Source organism: Akanthomyces muscarius, chromosome 2, assembly GCF_028009165.1.
Source record: "Akanthomyces muscarius strain Ve6 chromosome 2, whole genome shotgun sequence".
NCBI lineage: Eukaryota > Fungi > Ascomycota > Sordariomycetes > Hypocreales > Cordycipitaceae > Akanthomyces > Akanthomyces muscarius.
The window spans coordinates 1,776,815-1,802,282 of NC_079242.1; the positions used below are offsets into that span (position 1 = coordinate 1,776,815).

Below are 25,468 nucleotides of genomic sequence, written 5' to 3' on the forward strand. Positions count from 1 at the left end.
CAAAACGGAATTTAGCAGGAGATGATACCAAACCGCACAAGAAATGTATCAGTGCTTGCGCGTTTCTCTGTCATATGACACCAGATATACATCACTGCCCCTACGCCAAGAACACCCAGAAGCACAAGGGCCTAAATAGTACCCAAAAGAAAGGGCGATACTGAGGGCCCATTTCGTACTTTGCAACGTGTTTGAAGTTCGTACCGGTATCCCACCTGGCCTGCGGTATCCCACCTGGCCTGCGACTCTCCAAACGGGCGCCGATGCCGATACCCGGCCGCGCGTACATTTCGCCCAGTGGCTCAGCTTTTTCGGACATTGACAGGCGTGCGTCGGCACGGAACAGCCATGCCGTTTCGGCGATTCGGCGATTCGACCCCAAAATCTTCAAGTGAGGGCTTGCAGTGCTGCAGTGTTTCCATAATTGATTCCTTCATGTTCGGGCTGCTGAATGGCAACGGGGCCGGGGCGGCTTGCAAACCGCTTGGTTCCCGTGCCAGTTTCACCTGATGGCGTATAAGCCGAGGCGCAGAGAGTGACAAATGCCAATGCATACACTACGCGTGCGATTTCCGATGCCTTGAACACCGCCCGAGGTGGCATTGTAGAATGTCATATTGGTTCGAGGAGCAACGCATCCCTGATGTAGTATATCTTGTCCTCTGCTATGCGGGAATCAAAGTTGCAATGAAGCCGCCCCCCTCGCTGCCACTTGCTGTCACCTGGACACCTACCCACCATCATTGATACTTTTCTTATATTTTAATCACAGCTCCCTTGATCTGCGAGTACCTGCAGTTCCCAATCGCGCTTCCGTGAGGATCAAAACCAACAAAGGCGCACGTTGCCGCCGAGCAGCAGTTCCTGTCCTGCACCGTCGCGAGATCGAGAAAATTCGCCGGCCATTCTGACGTTGCAACGGCCACGAAGTCAGTTCTGTACAGTTTGCGAGAACAGAATCACCGAGACATGTGAATCCACCGTCATTACCAACACGAGCAAAGCAGCAAGACTTATCAACACGGCATTTATTACATCTTTGCAGAGACTACACAATGGGTGAAGCAGCCAGGCTGTCTTTCCCAATCTCCATCTCTCCGTCCAAAAAGAACATCTACTACCCGAGAAAGATTTAACTACCATTCGCGGCTTTCTAATCGTTTTCGCATCGCTGTGTATTACCATTCTCCATCACTCTTGTCAAAACAACGCAAAAGAAGGGGCAAGACAAAAATGATGAGAAAAAAAAAGACAAGTCTCTTCTGAACAAAAGTAACCCGTGGCGCCTTGCTGCAATGGACAAAAATAGCTCTCGAAAATCATTGGCTTTTGTTTGCCCTGGAAAGTAGGAATAGGCGTCTTGGCACCAGACATCATTGGAAACTTTTGTGCTTTAATCATGATGCTTCGCGGGTGGCCAGTTCGCGTATTATGTCGCCATAGGTCGTAGGTCGTTAAAGGGTAATACATGAGCTGGATTCCAGCTCCGCATTTTGGTAGTGTCCACGTCGTTGGCGTGGTGGTATCGTAGTCGTAGGTTATAAAAGAGGATTGCATAGGGCATAGTCGATATCGTTAGAGTCGAGCAACGCAGCTCCGGCGTAACAAGACGCGTGAGCCGAGCCAAGCCTTGCTGGCTTCTTGTTGGCGCGGACAAGGCCATTTCTTACAGGCCGCTGCGAGGAAAGGAGTACCGGTTTCGTCGCGCCTCCTCGGCCGCCTTGGCGTTTCGATCGGCCGCCTGCTGGGCCTGCTGCTTGGCGGCCAGGGCGTTGATCTTCTCGCGGGCCCTGAGCAGGCTGCTGTTGTCCTGCTGCTTGATCTTGGCGCGGATGTCGTAGAGCGCCATGAGGGTCGAGGCGCGCTCGAGGTCGTCGTCGACGTCGGAGCTGCCGCCGCGCGGGGTGCCCGGGATCGAGTTGGTGTTGGATGAGGGGCGCGACAGGTTGGGGGAGCTGATGAGGATGCGGCGACCCAGCTTGTCAAACTTGGGCAGGCCGGCCTGCTCGGTGGACCAGTGGCGGCGCATGGCAGGAGGGCGCTGCGGCTGCTGCTGCTGCGGCTGCGAGGTCGGGGCCTCGTTGGCGAGATCGGATCGGACAATGGGGACGTTGGCGTTGACGATGGCGGCGGCAGCCTGGGGTTCCTGTTGGGGAGTCGGTCAGTATATGCGACGGAGACGAGTGGTAGCGATTCCCGCCCGGGCTACTGCGGATAGACGGCACTCGGTGCCAAACTAGGCATGCAGAGAGGAGGATAAGCACACGTACCGCTGCGCCAAGGTTGCTCAGATCGGCGAGGACCTGGGAAAGTTGCAAGCTCTCCATGGCGACTGAATTTTGGACGATGGTATGCAATCTTGTGCACAAATTGCGAAAGCGAGACTGGCAGGGAAAGGCGCGGCGCCGGCGAGGCAGAGCTGTCGCAGCGACTGGAGATGATCTCGTGCGGTCGCGGGGGTGAGAGCGTGGGCAAAACTGGCTTGTGGGCGGAACGGTCTGGCCGATTCGGTAGCGCCGGGGCACGTGTGTTAAGAGAGGCCAGAGAAAGTACAAGGCTCTTTTACTCTATTGTTGGATACCTGTTGGTGATTTTTCTTGTTCGCGGTGGTTGCGTCGTGCTGGTGGTGAAGGAGAAGAAACAAGGTTGAGCGTGTGGGCGCAGAGGAAATTGCCTGGAAAACGAGCGATGTCTTGGCTGAAAACAGACGGGGCGAGACCAGGTAAGTTTCCAGGCTTGGCCCCCGGCTGGCGGTTAGCGGGCTGCGATGAAGGGCGCGGGTGCAGCGGGGGAAGAGGGGAGGGGACTCGTCTTGTTGCCACTTGCACCACTGTATTACTTGCTGGGCTCCACTGAAGCGAAAACTTTTAGCAGAGCCTGCAGAGGCTTCAGAGGGCGTCCCTTGGAAAAGCTTGCAGCGGCAGGGCGAGCTCGGAAAATAATTCAAGGTGTAAATTTTCATTTGCTGATTAAAATCGAGTTTTCAACACAACTGTAGAGGTTAAAGAATGTGTACCTCGCGAAAACTTGTAGCGCCAGAAAACAAGACGACAATAAAAGTCCCTTCAGATCCTTCAATCCCCTAACCCACGCAACTGGGAAATGTCCCCGCCTGGGCCCCTGTAGGTAGTACCTAGTATGCCCCCCATGGCCCCAATCATCCACCAATTCTTCCTTTTTGCCAGCCTGTAATTTGCGGGGTCACGCGCTAAACCCCACACTTTTTCTCTTCTTCCCAGCTGTCAATCAGCACCAGCTGTCGGTACGCAGACAGGCACCTCCTACCTGTACTGACACAAAATACCTGCTTGCCTGCTGCGCCTACATCCACCAAGACACGCAAGTACTGGTCGTCATTCATGCGTCTCGATGCGCCAACGTTTTCTTCCTCTCAAGCTGGCACTCCAAACACGGCCGCCGCCCCAAGGAGTGCCTCATCTGACCAAACACCACGCAGCTCACTAATACCAAGCTTTGGAAGCCCACGCGCCAGTCTGGGCCCAGCCGATCGCCGGCCCCAGCCAACTAACTAGTATTATTGCCCCTGCCGTCATACTACCCTGACACACCCTGACATATCGGGAGTGCAACATTGTCCGCTGCACAGTCAGTCCCTTGTCCCACCCCCGTTTTCAGCATACACGGGACGCACTCCGCGTTGAGTTGTCAATATCTTCTTTTGTCATAACGTCCTACCAGCGAACCCTCGTCACCACCAACAAAACGTCTCAACGTCTCCTGTCTTGATACGAAACGTCTACTTCATCAAACCAAGGCGGCGCCCTTCCAAAAAAAAAAAACTTGGCAGCCCGTTTCCTCCACCTTCCTTGTTTAGCCTCTTCTTTCGGATGAGAGGGAGAAATGTCCCCGTGAGCTGAGGTGGTGTGCCCTCCGCCTCCTCCTCCCACCATCTCTACCATCCACCCAGCCTGTCGCTGTCCTGCATTCGACCAAACACACACCGCCGGAGCGGCGGCCTGGACACCTGTTGAAAATAATAATTCAAAAGGTCGTTCTGCAGCCAAGCTTTCGCCGTGGCTTGCAGCAATATCGCGACTCGGGCGCCTCCGCTCCAACCATGGTCGACGCGACGAACTGGTCTGGACTGTAGATGGCCCCTCCCTCCTCAACCCAGTGTACACGGATGTTATGAGAGCAGCTCAGCTGTCTGCAGCTAAATATACATTATGTGACGCGTAAAGTAAAGGAATTCTCGATCCCGAAGGAGGGCGCCGCCACGGCCGTTTTTCGGCGTGTGCCTCTTCCGAAGGGTGGTGGCCAGAACCGTGCTAGCCTAGGCTGCAACGTTTCGACATTTCCCGGGCCGCGATGGCATCCCCATTTTGTAGAGTAGCGCGAAATGTAAATATAATCTGCGAGTCACGCTGTGTGTTCTTTCTGAATACTCCATGGTAATGCAATTGCACTAAATACAAATCTTTATCCTTTTACGCAATCTTAGCATCACCGTACGTATGTGTCTTCTTCGCCGCTTCACAAACGGCCAGGCGGCTGTTGAGTGAGCTTTTTACATCGTCACTAGTAGCTTGGAGATAAGCCACTACACTGATTGCTGTTGCCCTGATTTATAAAAGTTTTGTATCTTGTTCTGAAGGGTTCTACCACTGCTGTTCTTAGTGTAGGCATGGCAACGGTACTCTCAAGTCCTCGTCTCCGATCCTCCGGATCACTGTAATAGTAATATAACACAAATGAAACCACAAGATACTCAATGGCCATCTTTATAGTCGCATTCATTGTCTATAGTCTTTTTGCTGCCTGTATATACCATGAGCAAACTTGTACATGAGTCTGAATCATCAACCCAACTTACACACCATCCTCAAAGACAGCAAACGGCACCACCATAGCCAAAAGATATAAGTAATTCCCAAAATGTTGATATTCGCTTCATACAGTTTCTCTTCAACCCAGGTCTACAGATTGCCACATCCTAAGCACCAAGTCTTCCCCGCTCATTGTCCTGCTCACCCGCGCATCCTCACAACTCCCCTTTCCCGACACATTTTATCTCGACAGTCGCTACTCAGACTACTCTTTTCTCGAAGATCTCCAGCAAGACCCAAGGATCAGCGGCGTACTCAGCCTATTCACTGCACCGTCGTTGTTCTTCTCCTCTTCTTATTTCTCCTTTCCTCCTCCATCTGCTTCTCCTCCTTCTCCTCCCCCTTAACCTACTCCACCTCCTCAGTCTCGTAGCCGCTGCGGATGGAAAACCGTAAAATCGAACATCAAACAGCAGTGGAAGCGCCTCACCAGGAGTAGCAATCACTTCTACCACGGCACCAGCTCTGAGCCAGCATCGACACCCACGACGCCCGTGGAACAGACAGAGTCCAGCACTCCGGGGCCTCATGAGGCGGCCTGTTCCCCTTGACTCACCGAGAGGCCATTCACGTCGACTGTTCCGAGTGTCATTGCTCAACCTCAAACCCTTGGTTTTGCGCGGTGCGACACACCCCCAAAGCTTAGGATGCAACTAGAGAGGCACCGAGAGAGGAATCATTTCTCCTGGTGCGGCCTTCGCTAGCGCGCGCAGCGCACATCATCCATGCCACCGGCGGGCCAAATTCGGGAAATTCCCAAACGGTACGGCATTACCAAGCTTGTGGACAGACACCGCCGCCTGGCATACCAGTGGTGGCGGGTAGTGACAGTCGTGTTGTCAGGGCGAAAGCAGCGCCCAACAAAGCACCGTTTCGTCAAGCATTGCTTCGCGAGGCACATCTCGGACCACTGAGGACCGTTTATCAAGAAAGTCAGAGGCGATGCGAGCCATGTTCACCGCTAGCGGCTCTTCATGCACAACACAAGGTATTAAAGGACGATATGCATGGCTCACAAACTGGTAATGGTTGTCGAAATAGACCGAGAGAGTTAGGAGGCGTTGTTCGAGTTCTATTAGTCTCAATTTTAGAGTCATTTTGGTAGAGCTGCGCCATAAGAGCTGTTTGTCAGTTGGTGTTTGGCATATCACTTTAGTTTAATAGATTAAAGACAATGGCCACATGGTCGTCAAAAATATTTGTACTATCAAGTGCTACAAAGTAAACAATCATAATTTCAGTTCCGTTTCCCAATTCACGCCGGTTCCCGCATCAATTCAACAGGTACTTTTCCCAATTTATTTGGTGATGCGGCAGACAAGGTCAGAGCCGTCGACGGAGTCGCCTTCCTTGACCTGCAGGCCGGCAACCTTGCCGCTGTGAGGAGCAGAAATAACCATTTCCATCTTCATGGCCGACAAGACAGCCAGAGGGTCGCCCTTCTTTACGTCCGAGCCCTCGTGCACTCTCATCTCGACCAAAACACCAGACATGGGAGCACCGACCTGGCTCGAGTCGGTGGGATCGGCCTTGGGCCGGCTGATGTTCTCAACGGCAGCCTTGTTATCCATGACAGTGACCTGGCGGACTTCACCGTTCATTTCAAAGAATACCTCGCGCTGGCCAGTGTTCTCGCTCAGGGGACCGACAGCAAGGAGCTTGAGGATCAGGACCTTGCCCTTCTCCAGCTCAACGTTGAACTCCTCGCCGATTTCAGGCTTGGAAAGGAAGAAGCGCGTGGGGAGGACAGAGAGATCACCGTACTGGTCAACAAACTTGCGGTAGTCCTCATAGACCTTGGGATACATGACGTACGAAGCAATGTCGCACTCGGTAACAGGAAGATTGTACTTCTTACCCAGGTCCTTCTTGACCTTAGCAAAGTCGATGGGGTCGAGGTACAGACCAGGACGCTTGTCGAGCTTGCGGCGCCCGCGCAGGGCATCGCTGCGGAGAGGCTCAGGGAATCCGCCGTACGGCTGGCCCATCAGGCCTTCAAGGAATTCCAAGACAGAGCCTGGGAAGTCGAGCTCGCCAGCACGAGCCTTGACAGCCTCAGCATCAAGGCCGTTGGAGACCATGAACTGGGCGAGATCACCAACCACCTTGGAGGTAGGAGTGACCTTGACAATGTCGCCAAGGAGATCGTTGGCCTGCTCGTAAGCCTTCTTGGTCTCAAGCCACTGGGAGCCGAGACCGAGCTGCGAAGCCTGGAACATCATGTTGGTGAGCTGACCACCGGGAATTTCGTGCTCGTAGACCTCGGGATCGGGACCAGCAAGATGGGCCTCGAAAGGAGAGTAGAGGAGACGGAGCTGCGACCAGTAGGTGTCGAGGGCGCGGACTTGATGAACATCCAGACCAGGCTCGAGACCAGTGCCCTCGAGAGAAGAGATGATGGCGTTGATGCTGGGCTGGGAAGTCATACCAGACAGGCTGTCAGTGGCAGCATCAACAGCATCGGCACCAGCTTTGGCGGCGGCGACCATGGAGGCGACACCAGTACCGGCCGAGTCGTGGGTGTGCACGTGGATAGGCAGGTCAGGGTATTTCTCGCGGATGGCGCCGATGAGAAGGGTGGCGGCATGGGGCTTGAGAACACCAGCCATATCCTTGATACCAAGAACATGAATGTCGAGCTTCACGAGCTTCTCGACGAGTTCGAGGTAGTACTTGAGGTTGTACTTTTTGCTGGGGTTGAGCATGTCACCACTGAAGCAGACGGTACCCTCAACAACACCGCCAGCCTTGTGGACAGCCTTGATACCGACCTCGAGCTGGTCAATGTCGTTCAGAGCATCAAAGACACGGAAGATATCGACACCGTTCTTCTTGGCTTGCTCGACAAATTGCTCAATAGCGTTGTCGGGAAGAGAGGAGTAGGCAACACCGTTGGCACCGCGGAGGAGCATTTGGAAGGGAATGTTGGGCACAAGCTTGCGCATCTTGCGGAGACGGTCCCAAGGGTCTTCGTACAGGAAGCGCATGGCGACATCGAAAGTGGCACCACCCCAGCATTCCAAACTGAAAAGGTTAGAGAGGGCATGGCTGGTCTCCTTGGCAATGTTGAGCAGATCAACAGTACGGACACGAGTGGCAAGAAGAGATTGGTGAGCATCACGCCAAGTAGTGTCCATGAGAAGACATCCCTTATTCTGACGAACAGCCTTGGCAAAGGCCTTGGGGCCCTGCTCGACGAGAATGTTTCTCCAGCCCTTCTGGCAAGGCTCGCTGACGTCGACCTTTGTGCCGTCCGACCGGACAATTTCGGGAATGATGATGTCGCCCTTGAACTTGGGCTCACCAATCTGACCCTTGATGGAGCTGCCGTTGACGGCGACGTCGCCGAGGTAAGCGAGCAGCTTCTGGCCTCTGTTCTGGCTGCTGAGCAGATCAAAGAGCTCAGGGGTGTCGTCAATGAAGGTAGTCCAGCAGTTGCTCTCGATGAAGGTGGGGTGGGTGAGCAGACGGGCCAAGAAGGGGATGTTGGTCTTGACACCGCGGACACGGAACTCGATCAGGGCACGGAGAACCTTTCTGCGGGCGATTTCGTACGTAGAGCCGTGGCAAGTGCACTTGACCAACATGGAATCGTAGAAAGGTGTGATGACGGAACCAGCAAAACCGTTGCCACCGTCGAGACGAACACCAGCACCACCAGCAGTTCTGTAGACCTCAATCTTGCCGGTGTCGGGCTGGAATTGTTTGGCAGGGTCTTCAGTAGTGATACGGCACTGAATGGCGAAGCCGCGGGTAGAGATGCGGTCCTGCGTCAGGCCGAGCTGAGCAAGGGTAGCGCCAGCAGCGATCTGGATCTGAGCGGCAACGATGTCGATGCCGGTAATTTCTTCGGTGATGGTATGCTCGACCTGGATTCTGGGGTTGATCTCGATGAAGTAGTAGCGGTTCTGCTGGTCGACAAGGAACTCGGCGGTACCGGCGTTGCGGTAGTTGACCGACTTGGCGAGCTTGACAGCGTCGGCGAGAATGGCATCTCTGGTCTCGACGGGGAGATCCTTGGCGGGGGCAATTTCGACGACCTTTTGGTGACGACGCTGGACGGAGCAGTCGCGCTCGTACAGGTGCACAATGTTGCCATGGTTGTCACCGAGAAGCTGAACCTCAATGTGCTTGGGCTTGTCGAGGAAGCGCTCGACGAAGACGGTACCGTTACCGAAGGCAGACTTGGCCTCGGAGGTGGCACGCTCAAAGCTCTCCTGGAGGGTCTCAGGCTCGCGGACGACACGCATACCACGGCCACCACCACCGTAAGCGGCCTTGATGATGATGGGGAATCCATACTCGTCGGTGAAGGACTTGACTTCCTCGAAAGTTTCGACAGCACCCTGGGTACCAGGCACGACGGGGACGTCGGCAGCGATGGCGAGCTTTCTGGCTGAGACCTTGTCGCCAAGGGCGTCAATGACATCAGGAGAGGGACCGACAAACTGGAAGAAAAAGATGTCAATAAATTGAAACTTTGCTCTCAAGCGCAGAATTTGACTCACAATGAGGCCGGCCTTTTCGACGTTGCGAGCGAATTCGGCGTTCTCGGAGAGGAAGCCGTAACCTAGTGGAGTTAGCTCGGGAAGTGCTGCAGTGTGGCGTCATTGGGGTCAAGTCGCACCGGGATGGATCAGTTGAGCGCCGTGCTCGACAGCGATCTTGATGATTTCGTCGCCGGCAAGGTAGGCACCGACAGGGGTATATTGACCGCGCTTTCCGATAACGTAGGCTTCGTCGGCCTCTGTTGGGGGTGGTTAGCGTGGGAGCAAGTTGTTGAGGCGGGGTAGGCGGCGTACTTTGACGATGCATGCTTAGACGATCCTCATAGCTGCGAGGGGTTAGCAACTCGTTTATTTATAAAGAAGGTTGCTTGTAGCAATAATCTGTTGTACCTGAAGACGGCAATGGTGTGTAGTGAGAGTTCGTGGGCCTGCGATTGTTAGATTCGGGAGTGCGCGCTGGCGGGACAGTAATAACTTACAGTTCTGAAAATCTGGAGCGCAGAAAAACGGAGGTTAGTACACGAAGATTGCAATTGCATGGCTATTCACGTGTTCAAAGAGTGATTCCATACTCGGATAGCTATAGAATGACGATTAGCAGCTTGCCGTGGGGAGGCGAGCAGTAGAGAGCGACTTACGGATTTCACCACGGTTGGCGACTGCAAGCAAAGGCCTCGGTTAGCGACTGAGCATTACTGGAGAGCAATTGACGCTGCGCGCCAGCTTTGAAGCACGAGAAGATACTCACCAAGGATCTTCTTGAGCTGCATGATGCTCGAGTTGGCGCGAATGTGCTGGACGGTCTGCTGCTGCTGGGGCTCGTCGTCGACATCCTCGAAGACATCGTTGAAGGTGAGGGCCTGCTGCGGCAGAGAAGGGGCCGCCATGATGGGAGGATTTTGTGGCAGAACGAGAAAGCAGCAACGAGGAAGAGCAGAATTGGAGGGAGAATCGATGCGTGATGGGAGGCAGAGAAAAAGATACGGGGTGAGGAGGAGGGAATTTGGGAGCTCGGAGGACGGAAGGATGGAGGGGAGCTGGCGGGCTACTTAAAAAGGTTCACAAGCAAAAGACGAGACAGACAGCCGGAGACGGACGGCGGGGTACAAACAGCGGCGAGCAGCTGGCAGCTGGCAACTGGCAGCTGGCGCTGGTGAGGACTGGTAACAGCAGGCGCCGCTAGTCTGGTCTGGCAGAAAGCAGCAGGTAGGTACCTGCCGCTGGTAAGCTACGTAGTGGGGGGTGTGCGGGTACCGTGGAAGCTTGCCCAGTCACCACCAGTCACCACCAGCGGTGCAACGGACAAACTGAAGCTGTGTCCGATTGCAAACGACAGAAGCTGTTTCCTCCTAATTGACGAGCATAAAATGATAAACGCGGAAATGATACCACCGCTCTCTTCTTCAACCTAATACTCTCTATTTTAATTCATTTTGTCCCAAGAAGCGGCGGCGTGTAACCGACCCGCTGGATTGTGTCGCCCAGCAGAGGGGGTGTCGTTAGCGGCGCATCCAAGCTCTCCAGCGGGCTTCAGGGCCGAGGCGTTCTCCCAGGCCTTGCATCCCCCCATGAGCTACTTTTTTACAGGGCTTTCAGGCGGTCTTCAGGCCTCACAGCTACGGCTCGGTGGCTCTGGACCGAGTCTGGCGCGACGCCAAAACTGCCACAGAAAAGCCCACATGGGTTTTCACAGGCACCTCCACAGGGGGCCTTCAGCCTTCTGGTTGCTGGGTCGCCTGGTAGCATGCCCGCCCGCCGTGCCATTTTATTTATTAGCGCTCTCTTGCTCTTCTTCGGTCATCCAAATGCCGTGCCCGGCTCACGGATGTGCAGTGCCGGACATATACAGACATGATGAAAACCATTGCGCAAAACAACAGCCATTCTTCTTCTGTTGGCAGTCAGACAAAAGAGAAGTTACCTATCTTTGTCCCACGTCATGCATACCCGGCGCTCGACGAGGCCGAAACGACCATGCGGTCAATTTGTCACTGGTTGCAGTACGGTTGCTTGGGGTGGTTGGTTGGTGGCTGCGTCCTAATTATTCTGTCGTGTCAGCACCTTTTTTTGAGACGCTGCATCAGACATCGTCATAAGCATAATAAAATCTGCCCAAACCCGTCACAGCACACCCTCGTCGTCCTCTCACTTGGCGACAAAGCATAGACCGCCCGCCCGCATCGCGTCTCACAGCAATCGTTATCCCAACCGATGATACAATGTCTTGTTGCTTGCTCTTGTTGCGCCGTACCAGTAATGGCTGACCGCCCGTACCACTAATACTCCCTGAAGCTTTTGCTGTCAACCCACTAAACTCGTCCTGTTTCAGTTGGGTCTGGCACGAGGTGCGGCACTCGTCCTACTGGTACGCGGAGCCATTGGCCAATCATCTTGTTCGGATAACGGCGCATTACGCACTTGGCAGCACCCTAGACCAGATAGATTGTACTCAGTAGGTGCGCCGAGCCTCGAGAAGCAAGCCCAAGTTTCTGTGTAGTAGCATCTAGCAGATCGAACTCAAGATCCTAACCATGTCGGAAGTGATCAGCTGCCTGATTGTCTGAGTTTGCGATGCTGAATTTGTTGGCCAACTACTGGCTGGAAGCCTCACTCTGGTGTTAAAGAACCGAAATGCACCGCGCACCCTGGACCTTGCCAGATCCGCCGAGACAGCAGGGTTCACACCTCATTGTCCCCCAGAGATACCGCTCAGTCCATCTGCATCTGTGAATCTGAGGCCTATCAATCTAAGATTTGTTGAGATATGAGTAAGAAAGTTGACGCAGCCGTGTCAGCCAGCAACCCGCCAAGCCTCTGCATTACCGAGCTGTATTACCCAGACTTCCTGCTGCCTCACACTCGCGCGCGGCCTTGGGCTCGCGGGATTCGAATGGCAGCTTTGCAACCATTTCCAAAATGCACCGGCTCGCCCATGTCCGATGTTCGCTACCGACAGGATTTACAGTGCATTACCGCCAGGCTATTACATTACCTGACATCTATTGCGCTCCAGAAATCTATACTCTATTCGGGTAGTCGGTTCAGAGGGGGGGGGGGGGGGGGGTGTATGGAGCAGCACCGGCCAATACAGCTTCCTCTGCTTCTCTTCTTCCTACCTGTACATACAGATGTACACCATGACGAGAAAACATGTGTCACTGGCCTGCGCAATGTGAGAAACCGAAAAGAAAAAAGGGCTTGCTGCACCAGGTGACCGCGTGATGGGCAGAGCCCGCATGCCAAATTCGGAACAAATCGAGACTCCCACGAGCACATGGTTCCTGACTATTTTCGCCCATGGTCCTTTCTACTGCCTTGAGCCGCCGCTCGCCGCCCTGGCTCCGCGCCTCCCCGCGTTGGCTTCGCCAGCCCACGGCACAGCGAAGCGTTTTCGCCCGGGACCATTCACGGGTCTAATGTGAGATGGGCTATTTCCCTCGGTTGCTTGTACGTAAATCTTTACCCCGTGTTTTCGTCACGGCTATGTGGTTGAAGCCCGCCCGCATCTGATCTTCGTCTTCCAATGACAACTGATGGGAAGGCAGCTCAAGAGAAAGCCCCGATTCAGACGGCGCTAGCTGGGCCTCTTCCCACCCACACACTCTTTGGTGCTCTTTTTTGCACTCTTCTCCTCGGTCATGGGCGTACCGCGTACCGCTGCTACTTGCTACAGGCATCGGCATTGCCCTCCCATAACCGAAACTCGCCGAGTCCCAGATGCATCTACATCCGTGCGTTTCCAGCCTCGAAACTAGAATATAGATAGAATTGGGCCCTCTACCTAATCTTGCCAGCAGAAAGAGTATGCGTCCAACCGTGCAGTGCTTGATCGTTTTCGCTGGCATCCGTCTTCACTGCGCTATTTACTGCCCTACCACAGAAGCACTCGGCCTCAGCGTCTTGCCATATTACTCTTCTTCGTCAGACAGAAGCCACCCATGGTTTCTGCCAGAGCCACACCCTCTGGGGCCGGTGTACAGAGATCCAGCCGAGCTAGTAGACCAGAGGACCCATTGGAGCAAGTGATAGAGTATTTTAGTCTACATTTCCACCTTGCTGGAGGCCAAAGCAGCTTGTACATGAAGACAGAGGCACGAGAGGCTGAGAGAAAAATAAGAATACTGGTCCTTGAACACCCCCACAATGGGTCAATCTCCAGTTCCCGACAGCTAGCTTGCCAGCTTATTGCCCGCCTCCCTTGACTGAATATCGCATGCCGCTCGCCTTGTGACGTCGGCAGCAGCCTGCAAAATGAGCGTGCCCATTCGTTCCGCCGTGACCCGAAGAACTGAGAAAAATCTTTGACCGCGCAGGTGGTCGATTTTAGTATTGCGCAATTGCTGTTGGCGCCGTACGTAACGCGCATCCAGGGCATCACCTCATCTGTGCCTCTGGATGCCGACATGCCCACCTCTGAGAGGATTGAAGAAAAAACTTTCTAGTTCAGTAATAAATTGCCTCAGAGAGTACGAAACAAGGTCCAATGATAAGGCTGGTATCCTTTAATACTTGGCTTGTTACATGCCGGAATATAGTAGGGTCGCGGAGATACGCGCCGTTACATAGATAAGACATAGATAGCGGTTTATTAAATCTCTCGCCTTGGAGATGACTGCAAGAGACAGCCCCCCAAAAAGCGGTCTCTAGCCAGGTACTCAGTGTCAGTCAGCTCCGACCTCGGCTTGGACGCCCAAAACGTGCCGCCTCTAAAAATAATTTCCACCAACGTCAACGCTAGCCTCTTGACGAAACACTCTGAAGCCTGGTTTCAGCAGAGCAATAGCGCAGAACAAGACGAAGAAGTAGAGAAGAAAAACCTTCGTTTCTTTTACCCAATCGCAAATTGTTCCAGAACAACTAGCTACGCATCACATGAACATGCCGTCAATCCACAACCAGCCCCCGTGCTATGCCCCAAACTGAGCAAGCCAAGGACCCCCATAAATCTGATCCATTTATGGCGCGCTTCGAAGCTGTACCGGTTTCTCTGACATAATTTTGTCGGCTACTGGAGGATACCCACGGACACCTCTATTACGATGTGCATTGATTCAATAGAAGAAGGCAATCTGGAGTTTTTCTATACGTGTTTGGGGATGACGTGACGTGTTTTGACTCGCTCGTCTCCTTGCCAGTCGAAGCAATGTTGGACGTACGTCGCAAGTTCGCCACAGCTTGGCCGAGTTAGGTCCGGCGGCATGGACACGAACCAGTTACAGAAGCCCAAAATACGTCAGTGTTTATTTGAAATACTTGGGCAATCTCAGTCTACCATTGCGTCTTCTGCTTCCGCCGATGTTGCCTCTATTCATCTCTGCTGGTATTACTAGCTGACTTGGTGGTCTTGTTGTTGCTAAATGCGCTGAAGTAATATTGCAATAATAAAAAGAATCACTGCAGGGGGCTAGGCTCATTGGGTTTCAGATCACCCGCGTATTTCAAATTGAACCCGACGTGTTTTGTGGCTCAAAATTGCGAGTCATTCTCATAAACAGTTCACCACCCAATGCCCTGTGTCTCCGGTGTTGGCTTCTGTAGAGTTGCCGCACTGATACCTTCGATTGGCTGGCATCCTTGTCACCTCTAGAGATATGCTTGGAAGAAAGCTGCACTTGGCGTAGCTATCAAGGTCGCAGCTCTACAATACGACTCTCTTGTTTTTCAGTCACGCGGGAGATGCAAGGTAAAATTAGTGTTTTACTTGTAGCTACAACTCTGCCGTCATATTCATGAGTCCGAGTAGAGATCGTCCTCCATTATGCAAGATAAGAATGCCGTTGCATGAATGCGATGACGACGTTACAAATGGGATCTTACCAAAAGATAGTTTTCTGTGTTTCTTTATCTCCGCGGCTATCTCCACACTATAGCCTGTGTTATTATCTCTAGCAGATCGGAGCAATATGCGCTCGTTCCGAGACCCCTGCGGCTGGGATTGCTACCATGAACTCGAGGCAGCATGATGGAATGATGAAGCGAATACCTCGCTATTGTTATGTACAACCACACGGATCTCGTTCAAAGAGAAGAGAAATCACTCCCCTAGACATTGAGTAATACATGATCTTGCTTTGCCATGTCCACCTCCCCAAGTACGTTACCGGGACGACCCAGTTTTGTACAACAGCCCGCCCAACGATGGCTCTATCTGTAAATCTGGTGATAATTGACATTGTATCAAGACCATGTCCATGCAATTCTTCGTTCCTTTACTAGCTACCATGTCATGGCATAGCGGTCCGTTGCTTCATAGATCTTGGCAATGGCGTGCCCCTCGCAAACATCAGTCGTAAAGCAGAACATGTATTCAACAGATAATCCAAAATGCTTTTATCGTCAAGAAAAGGTTTATTGTGTGCGCCTATATAGGCTGTATGAGTTTCGTCTGCTTGTGGACAGACGATTTTGCAGTTCGCTTCGTATGCGGGCTGTTTACAGGATCGTACAAATCTGCCCCCTTTCATTGCCATCCAAGCTCGGTCATGCACTGCCTCCGGAAGCAGCTGCACGTCGGGACCCATTAGCGATATTCCACGCCAAAGCCCACCAATAGCCGTCTGCTTTGAGCATCTCGCTCTCGGACGTTTCCCAGCACCCTGCTCGTTTTGTCTTTCTTCTGTTTTATTTGCCGACAACAGCCTTGGCCTTGTCCTCCACCTTTTCGGCCTGGGCCTTGGCGGCCTCGAGAGCCTCCTTGCCGCCCCAGTTGTGGTATGACAGGAATCGGTAGCCCTGCGTCAGCTGCGCGCACTCGTTGACAAAGTGGCAGGCGAACAGGAGGTAGTTCTTGGGCTGGACGGCGAGGGAGTAGCGCATAAAGGTGGCGGAGTAGATGACAAGGGCACCAGTCATGCCACCGGAGATCCTGGGCGCGAGGAACAAGGTTAGCAGTGTGGATTGATTCGACGGCAACACACGGCGGGCGGTGTGCGCCGATGCGCGACCGGGCTGCCACTCACAGATCGGGGCTCTTCTGTGTGTCCATGACGGCGGCGACGGGGATACCAAAGTTGGAGACGGGTCCCCAGAAGTCTAGAGTGCACGTTGCGTCAGTAAAACGCCTTCTATCGAGCAACGGTCTCGACGAATGGTGCAGCTCCAATCGACCGACGACCACGAGCCTGCGTCATCGCTGCTGGCCCCTGCATCGCACATCTTTCCGTAAGAGAGCATGGAGCTAGTGACACGTGTCGTATTGCATTCCGAGAAGTCCGATGAGCGACAGATTGCTGTGGTGTAGCTTGCGAAAAAGTGTCGTCTTGTCGCAAAAGGAGCTGCCGGTCATCCGCGAGAGCTAAGAAGACAGTGCTACTTACGGGTAGAGCAAATGTAGCTCGTCGTCGGGTTGGACCGAATCTTGGCATTGAGAGCTTTGATAACCGCAGCCATGATGGGCGACTCAGGTTCAGGACGTCAACGAGAGGATAATTCGGTGTCGTTGGCAAAGCCCTGGAGATCCTAGAGGCCTTGTCCGCCGATATCGAAGCTCCTTGAAATTTGATGCGACGGCGTCACGTGATCGTCTCATCCAGAAATCCGCAGAGAGAGCAAGCAAGGGTGGCCAGCCACGGGACTAAGATCGCATATCTCCGTCGTTACATCGGCCATCGACTCATTAAAGTGCATCCTCAAATTCGTTCGGCCATGAAACGAAAAGGAGCTCAGTATTGTGTTGTTCCATGGCACTGGGCCTCCAGCAGATGACGAGCTGAGGGCCCGCATCCTCGCAGTAGGTTTCGCTGGGGCGCTCCGCTTCCACCATCGGGATCCTGATTCCATTCCCGAAATGCCGGTAACCTGAATTACGAAGTTGTGTCGGTGAGGGGGCTGTGTGCCACCTGACGTTCTATGCCGTTGTGTGTTCGTATTCTGGCCGAAAGGGTGAAGGGCGCCGTTCCCCCATTGAACATCCTTAGCGGGGGGAGTGAGACACTGCCACGACGGACGAGGGCGATCCGTCCTTCCAGCAAGGTGTCTGATTCTGCTATCACGGATCATTGTTTCCGCAGATTTCAACAGTAGAGAAGCGTCAAACAACAAGTCCGTCGCGAAAGTTCGAAACCCTCCGGCTTCAGTGACGTCTTCTAGCAGCCTTCCTATTTAGGCACATCAAGCAAGGCTCTTGGTTGTTGGCGACAACAACACGCCATTTCGCATAATGCCAAGGGCTTTCTATCTTTTGCCGATCCATCGACAGCCCCATCGCATTAAATCAGAGAAAGGCAAAAACGAAAGACATGGGGACACTACGTGCGATCTCCCTCATGACTGCTCGCGTGGGGCCCGAACGATTCAGGCGTCACGACGTCAGGCTCAGCCCGTTTCGGTCATGCTGTTAGCCGTCGCACCTAGCGTAGTGGCAAGAAGCAAACAATGCGACTTTCCCTAAAAGAAAATTTGGCAAACAATTGTTCTTGCGGAGATATTTTCTCTCGGAGAGCGGCCTTGTGACGCGTTAGCCTCTGCTCATAGCAAAGTGAGACCTGCTCCTGCGACAAAAGCAAGTTTCGCATCGTAAAATAGTGGATGGCGCGTCGGGCACCCCTTCGCTCGACATCACCTACATAAAGGGTTCGGTCCCGGGTCGCACATTTAAAAAGAGAAACAAGATGTTTGTTTTACGTCTCGTCGCCATACTTTCGTCGCCTAGCACATCCGGATAGCCGTGGGCATGGTCAAGTTCACTTACACCGGAGCTGCGGTGCTCTGCTGTCAAGCCGCCTTGTCGTCTGCCCTTGCTATAAGAGCTGAAAGCCGCCCTACAGCTACAATCGATTCGGGAGTTCTCATCGGCACCTCTGTTCCGAAGTCTGCAGCTGCGTCCACCGGGGCCCATACTGTCCACAGATATCTCGGCATTCCTTTTGCAAAGCCGCCAGCAAGATGGAAGCTACCGGAGAAGCCGGATACCTGGCAAGACGCCCGTGATGCGAGCCAGTTTGCCAATGCCTGCCACCAACAGTTTGGGTCGGGTTCCAAAAACGCAAAGCTCCTCGAACAGTATTTCAATACTCCGCCAGCTTCGGTTCCCGATAGCGAGGACTGCTTATACTTGAACGTGTTTGTGCCCGCTTCCGCCAGCCCGGGCTCTAACAAAACTGTCATGTTTTGGATCCATGGAGGTACTGATTCATCCGGTACTGCGGCACTGCCCGAATATGACGGCACGAATCTAGCTGGCAATCAAGATGTGATAGTTGTTACGACCAACTACCGTCTAAACCTCTTTGGCTTTCCTTCATCACCCGACATCCCAGAGGGAGAAAGGAACTTAGGGTGAGTTCAACCTTTATTGATTTTCATAATATCCTCCATTTCCTTCTCTTTCGCGCGTCTGTCATAGTTCTTACGTTCATTTGGCATGCACTAATCATCCGCAGCCTACATGACCAGCGCTTGGCCCTCGACTGGGTACAGCGCAATATCCAGTCCTTCGGTGGTGACCCCAACAAGGTCACCATTTTCGGACAGAGCTCCGGCGCCAGAAGTGTGGACAACCTTATAACAACGCCTCCCGATCCTGTGCCTTTTGCGGCTGCCATTATGGAGTCCACCGAGCCCGAAATCGGCATGACCGGCTCGGACAAGCAAAAAGCAGCATGGAACTCCCTAGTCGCAGGCGCCAACTGCAACTCTACAGCCGACGTTCTCGAGTGCATGCGCCAGGTCCCTGCTGCGAAGCTGGAAAGCATTGCTGAGGACAACAAACTCAGCTTCACAGCTGCTCCCGACGGAGGCGTGACGTTTGCCAACTCCATTGCCACACGACGGTCCTCATCCGTGCTGAATCCCAGGTCCATCGCGCGCGTGCCCCTCTTAATCGGTTCCAACGCCAACGAAGCGACGCCGTTCCTCACGGGCGGCGTCACGCTGGATGCGGTGATGGCTGCGTTCCTGGGCAACGCGACAGCAAAGCTGTTCCTCGAAACATATCGTCCCAGGTACAAGGGCTTTGCCAGCCCGGAGGAGCGCGACGAGGCCCTGGTCACCGAGTTCATCTATACCTGCCCCACGGCTCGCCTGGCGGGCGATTCCACCTCTATCAAGATTCCGACGTGGCGCTACTTTTACAATGCCAGCTTTGCCAACACGGAGCTGTTCCCTGGCAGCGGCGCCTATCACTCAGCAGAGATACGACCCGTCTTTGGGTTCTATCCCAGGGCAGACGCCACGCCGTTCGAGGTCGAAAGCGCCAAGGATATCCAAAAGTCATGGGCTGACTTTGCAAAGGACCCTACCGGGGGACTTGGTTGGCCTCAAGCGCCCTCGGTGCAGGTATTGGGTGGTGGCGCCAGACCTGGCGAAAGCGATGAAGGCCGCGTCGCGTCAGCAAATGTTTCGGCGTCCGCGGTAGATGCTCGATGCGGCATGTATAAGCCCATTTATGACGCGATACAGACTGCAGGAGTTCTCGGAAATGTCATCAACTCCCTCCTCGGAAAGCATTGAATTGTATATATACTCACCCGGGTTGCATTTAATAAGACTGGATACGCCATGGCATGGCGTGCGACAAGTACATAGCGAAAAGATATCACTTTACTTGAATATAATTTGAGATCCAATAGTTCACATTTCTTGGCCATATCATGTCTTCAAATATATCTCACACAATGAAATGCTGCTCAGGTTCATGGAGTAACGTTAAAGCAAACTGTGCTGCCTATGTGCCTATGTACTACCAGGAGAGGGTTGGGCAATCTCGGCCCCAAAAGCAAAACAGGTATCATGTGCCTTAGCACAGTTCATGAGGCGTCCGAAAAAAAAAGAATGATAAACAAAAGACTAGCACGTTAATTTATATAAGACTCGTAGTCCACGCGGGAGAAAAAACAAACATAAACACAATCATTAAACCCCCGGGCGGGTAAAGGAGCCACCTTGGGGCCAGTTACCAAGACCGGCAGGGTCACCGCCGATGCGAACAAAAACGCCGACAGCCGGAATGCCGCCGTCCAGGACAAAGAACTGATACCATCCTGGCGGCGCAATGTACTTTCCAGGCGGCGCCGTAACCGTGCACGATGTTCCTGAACAGGACATCTCTGGGAAGAGAGTGCGCGCGCCCATAGAATTCCCGTGCGTGCTGGAGACGGAGCCGAGGAGCGACACGGTGATGTCGCCGTTGGCTGCCTTGCCTCCCAGCTCGAAGCTGATTTTTTGGCCGTACCCCCAGTCGGTGTTCTTGATGGTGAACGTGGGACGGGGCTTGCCAGAGAGCAGGTACGGCGGCGTAAAGGTTTCAATGCGGTACTCTTGAGGATTAACGCCGTCCTGCGGGTCGGAGCCAGTCACCAGCACACGGCCATCGAGAAGCGTGATACCTTCTGAGTGGTAGAGGCGAGCGACGGTCGTGTTAGCCATGACCGTGATGCGGCTTCCGAGCGGCTTTCTCGGATCGTACATCAGCGCGTTGAGGTTTGGGCCGATACCGAGACCGAAGCCGGCCACACCGTGGTGCGCACCGTTGAGGATGATGAAAGTGCCGTCCGGAAGAGGCGCCATGCAGCTCATGACACGGGGTGAGGGCATACGCTCAAGCTCCCATTTGGGGCTCGCGGCATCGGGATAGGTGCTGACGCAGTTGTCCAGAGCATTTCCGGGGCCATTGGTAGAGCCGCCGCAGATGAGAACGCCAAGCGGGTCGGTATAAGGAGCATACTGGGGTAAAAGGACCGCACTGCCCTCGAGAGGATAGGTACGGCCGCCCTTGGGGTCGTTGACGGCGCCCGGGATCATTGGCAGCGTCTTGACCGTTGCGAAGGTATTTTCGTCCAGAATGCGAGCCTCGTTCCAGTAAGCGACAAAAATACCACCAGAGGGTAGGACAGCGGCATACGGGTACAGGTTGTTGGGGTCAGTCCTCTCCAGCCAATCCATGCGCAGCGGCTTTGTGCCCGTGGAGGGAAGGATTTCCAGAGTCGGCACAGGGGCACTGTTGGAACCTTCTTCACCACCGATGATGAGGATGGAACCGTTGGCCATGTTCATGGCCGTGGGGTACCAGCGGCCGTCTTGCAGTTTTAAAATGCTGGCGTTTTCTTCCCAGTCATTCTTGCCGTGGACGCCCGCTTTGCCGTCGGGACTGTACAAGCGGACACCATACGTCGACGCACCCGACCAGCCACCGATATTGATCTGGCGGCCTGCCTTATCAGGAAGCGTTAGACCTGCAGCGCAAAACACATCGGTCTTGACATGCATGGTTCTCCAAGCCAGGTCCCAGTTGTCAATCTCGGAAAGATCCAGCTCGTAGGCACCGGTTGAGTTGGGCGGGCCTGTACCAAACTTCTCCAAAAACGTCACCTTGCCGTTGATGGCCTGCGAAGTGATCAGAGGGATATTAGTACCACCAATAAGGAAGTCATAAGAGCCGGCAGCAGGAGTTCCAGCTGCTGGGAAGTCCCAAGTGTAAAACGGCTTTCCACCCCAGAAATAGGTGGACATGCGAGAGCCACCGCCGCACAGCGCGGAGGAGTTTCCGGCACATGGAATGTTGCACTCCTTCTCATCTTTTTTCGGTGACTTTTGGACAATGATGTTCTGGGGGTCGCCGCAGTAGCATTCTTGCCCGTACTCAAGTCCAGCAGCCATGTAGCCAAAATCAGCGCATCTGTCTAGGCACATCTGTGGAGTCATGACGTTCGGGAAGAAGTTCTGCCAAAAGAAGACCCTGCTTTGGTTGACATTGTCTTGATAGCAGCCTTGGTATTTCCAGTCGCCCACCTCTGGAAGGGCGATCGGCGCTGCGCGAATCTCTGGTTGTCCGAGAGACATGATTGTCATGCGGTTACCACCACCGCAGATTTGGGAAGAGTTACCTGTACAGGGAGTATTGCACTCGTCCTCAGATTTAGCCTTGGATCCGCCGTTCTCGATATAATTGTCACAGAAACACTGGGAGTGGTATTCAGCGCCGGCGACCGTATAGCCTGCTTTCGCACAACTGCTCGCGCAGGATTGTAGTGTGAGATTTTCAGAATCAGGAAGTTGCGTATCTAGTATACGACCCTGGGCGCCGTCAATCCAGCAGCCATAGAATTCCCAGCCGTCAGGTAGCAGACCGGTAGGTGTAGGAAACGAGCCAGAGGTCACTGACGTCGTAGTGGAGGAATTGACTGATACTGTCGAAGTTGTAGTGTTGGTGAAAGGTGCTGTAGTCAAGGTTGCGGAGGAAAAGAATGGAGTGGTGATACTTGTATTGAACGACACGCTTGATGTTGGAGAGATGGATGTCGTATGGTTGAGCAACGGTGAAGATGTGGTGTTTTGGAACAATGGGACCGAAGTGGTGATCACAGCTGTTTCGCTCGTAAGTTCCGCAGAGCTACTACCTGTGATATGCTCACTAGACTGTGGGACCGTGGAAACGTGGCTAGGACTGCGTGTCGATTCGTCGGAGCTGATCTCAGTAGCAACTTTGGACGGTTTCTGGCGAGAGCTCTCAGTAGAAGGTCGTCGGCTAGTTTGAAGGGAAACAGTCTTCTGGCCAGAGCTGCTCCGAAAAGAACTGTGCGACGATCCCTGACTTGGGCTGACAGTAGCTGTGGTAGACTCGGCCGTATCGATTCCTTTGTTGGAACTTTTGACAGGAGATGCAGATACAGCCGGTGGATCGGTAGAATGCAGTGTACCCGTTCGCGTCCCAATGACTGTGACAACGGGATGGGATGTTAAACTGCTGCCTGTTGAGGTGTATGCAGGCGTAGATTGTGCAGGAGGCTGAGTGCTGGGGCCAATTGTTGGCTCGTTCGATGAGAGCACGGGTGAGCGGCTGGGAGGAGGGGGCGGGGGCGGAAGTCTTGTGTGGGTGACGTTCCAGCCTGAGGATATCCAGGGTGCAATCGTGGAGTTCTGGGCCGGTACAGTAGAAAAAGAGCTTTTTGTCGCAGAAATTGTTGAAGCCCGACCGTTCGTAGGATTGGCGGAATGCGAGCTCACGGCTGTCTTTGTTGTGTTCGAACTGGTGGCGCCAGTGGCTGAGGAGGCCGGACTGGAGTTTGAGGGGGAGCTAGAGGTCTCTATTTCCGATTTGAAGCCAGAAATGGATGAAGAGGCAGGCGAAAGAGCAGGAGCCACGCTCGGCGACAGGATGCCGGGGCTCCCAGAAGAAATATGCAAGCTGGTGCGGATGGTCGTGTAAGTGGAGCTGGCGGTGGTGAGCGCGCTGCTGCTGGGATCGACGTTGATCCTTGAGTTAAGGTACACGGAGAGACGGTTGCCGGCTCCGCAGTAGTCACACTGTATCCCACCGGGACAGAGCATGCTACACTCGGATTCTGATGTCTCAACGGCGCCGCCTTTGAAAGCATTTCCGCAGTAGCATTCTCGGCCGTACTCGAGCCCAAAATAGGTAGATCCGCCGCAGAATAGAGAGCAGTCGCCGAGCGTCATCTCATTGTCCGAATAAGATTTACCATCGAGGGCCCGAGCTCCGTCGCCTTCCGTGTAGCAAGCATGGAAGTTCCACACTTCCCCGACCGTAGCGGGCTGGCTGGGACATTGTGTCGGTGTGGTGCCACCGCTGGCAGATGTGCTGGCTGGTGTGAGAGCAGGTGGGCTGCACCAGTAGAGCAGGATGTTAGCTAGCCACAGGAAATTGCATATACGAGCTCGAGCTGAAAGGGTAGTTGGGCAGTGTATATCATTGGCAATGCTCATAAAGAGAGCTCTCAAAAGAAAGGTGAAAACGGGGCCCCTGCTGCACAAGGACGGGGCGCGGCTGTGCCGCAGGGAGACGGGACGAATCAAGAGCACTTGCCCTGCTGCATGTCTCGAGCGCTGTTTCTTTGTGCAGGCCTGGCACCTGGCGATTTTTCTTTACTTACATTGGATGAGAAGTGTGTCTGAGCCTGTTTTGGTAGAGATTGATGCGTCTCGGACCGCCACAAAATTCCGTGCGGTCGCCATTACATGTCATGTCACAGCCACCGAGAGCTGCAGGTCTCGCGTAGTTGTCAATGTCATTACCGCAGACTTTGAAATGTTTTGATTAGCACGCACCAATGGGCTTACACAATCGCTCAAAAACTCACAGCATTCGCCTCCGTATTCAACGCCAGAAAGGGCGTAGCCTTCGATATCGCATGCGCTCATGCATTGCGGCACCGTCATATTGCTGCTGGGAATGCTGAAGATCTGGCGCTCCAGCGCACGACCTGTGCTACCCTCACTAATCAGAAGTCAGCAGACATTTCCGAGGTTGTGCACCGTCACCAGCGTGGAAGCTGCGTATTCCATGGCTGGGGCTCACATGTAGCAACCCATCGACTCCCAGTCACCGACCCCCATATTCACCGCTGGGGGTATGATTTTGCTAGTCTTGTACAAAGTCAACCTGTCCCTTCCGCCACACGCCTCGGTCATGTTACCCGCGCATTGGGTGCTGCAGTCTTCATCTTTGGCGGGCTGGGCTCCGCGAGCGAGAAAGTTGCCGCAGTAGCATTCCGAGAAGTATTCGGTTCCGGCGTATACGAAGCCTCTTTCGAAGCAAAATGCTGTGCATTTGGTGTTCGTCATGCGTTCATCGACAGAGACGGCATCGCCAATTGTGCGACCTACGTCACTATATTGACACTCAGTCATGGCACGCTGAGACCACATCCAGTTGTCAATCACTTACACATAGCAGCCTTGGTGCTGCCAATCCTGTTCTTCGAATCTTTGCGGCGCCACGAGGAGCGCACGGCTCCTGACTGAATTGGTTGTTGCGAGGTCTGGAAAATAAGACAGAGTAGCGAACGTGGCGGTGCCCAGCGTCGTGGCCTTCATTCTGGCTGAGTTGTTCCACCTCGATGGGCGTAAGCTTCAGATTCGTGTGTTCGGCCAGTAGCAATCCTCTGAGATTGTATGCTGCGTTTGAAAGAAACAAGACGAGCGAAGCAGAAACAGCTCATTCAAGTCAGAAAGAACAATCGAAAAGCTAAATAAAAGCCAACCGGCGGCTCCACGGCACGGCCGACATTGGTGAGTAGCCCCATGCCAGAACTTGGGATTGTAACCAGCATAGCCCACGTATGGTATGTTTACCCACCAAGGCATTGTTTCCAAATTGATCAAGCAATCGACTTGCTAGCTACCAGTACGTCGTTGGCACGGCCGAAGTGGGCGACT

General features: G+C 53.8%; 5 protein-coding genes across 5 annotated transcripts; 1 reads left to right on the forward strand and 4 right to left on the reverse strand.

Annotated features, from left to right (window-relative positions):
• Positions 1-1,666: 1,666 nt before the first annotated feature.
• On the reverse strand, positions 1,667-2,327 carry LMH87_003692 (uncharacterized protein; the record flags this gene model as incomplete). The annotated part of the gene is made up of 2 exons (XM_056194800.1): positions 1,667-2,146; positions 2,271-2,327. The coding sequence occupies 2 exons, from the start codon at positions 2,325-2,327 to the stop codon at positions 1,667-1,669; spliced, it is 537 nt and encodes a 178-aa protein (XP_056048492.1).
• A 3,818-nt stretch (positions 2,328-6,145) lies between these two features.
• Positions 6,146-10,242, reverse strand: LMH87_003693 (uncharacterized protein; the record flags this gene model as incomplete). Its single annotated transcript, XM_056194801.1, has 9 exons — positions 6,146-9,295; positions 9,356-9,417; positions 9,475-9,594; positions 9,650-9,681; positions 9,746-9,783; positions 9,835-9,846; positions 9,928-9,935; positions 9,994-10,014; positions 10,104-10,242. 9 exons carry the CDS (start codon positions 10,240-10,242, stop codon positions 6,146-6,148), a joined length of 3,582 nt encoding a protein of 1,193 aa, XP_056048493.1.
• A 5,734-nt stretch (positions 10,243-15,976) lies between these two features.
• On the reverse strand, positions 15,977-16,744 carry LMH87_003694 (uncharacterized protein; the record flags this gene model as incomplete). The annotated part of the gene is made up of 3 exons (XM_056194802.1): positions 15,977-16,220; positions 16,315-16,387; positions 16,672-16,744. 3 exons carry the CDS (start codon positions 16,742-16,744, stop codon positions 15,977-15,979), a joined length of 390 nt encoding a protein of 129 aa, XP_056048494.1.
• A 1,282-nt stretch (positions 16,745-18,026) lies between these two features.
• Positions 18,027-19,804, forward strand: LMH87_003695 (uncharacterized protein; the record flags this gene model as incomplete). Its single annotated transcript, XM_056194803.1, has 2 exons — positions 18,027-18,631; positions 18,736-19,804. 2 exons carry the CDS (start codon positions 18,027-18,029, stop codon positions 19,802-19,804), a joined length of 1,674 nt encoding a protein of 557 aa, XP_056048495.1.
• A 402-nt stretch (positions 19,805-20,206) lies between these two features.
• Positions 20,207-25,126, reverse strand: LMH87_003696 (uncharacterized protein; the record flags this gene model as incomplete). The annotated part of the gene is made up of 6 exons (XM_056194804.1): positions 20,207-22,479; positions 22,552-23,915; positions 24,184-24,331; positions 24,391-24,527; positions 24,609-24,920; positions 24,978-25,126. The coding sequence occupies 6 exons, from the start codon at positions 25,124-25,126 to the stop codon at positions 20,207-20,209; spliced, it is 4,383 nt and encodes a 1,460-aa protein (XP_056048496.1).
• Between the last annotated feature and the right edge of the window lie 342 nt (positions 25,127-25,468).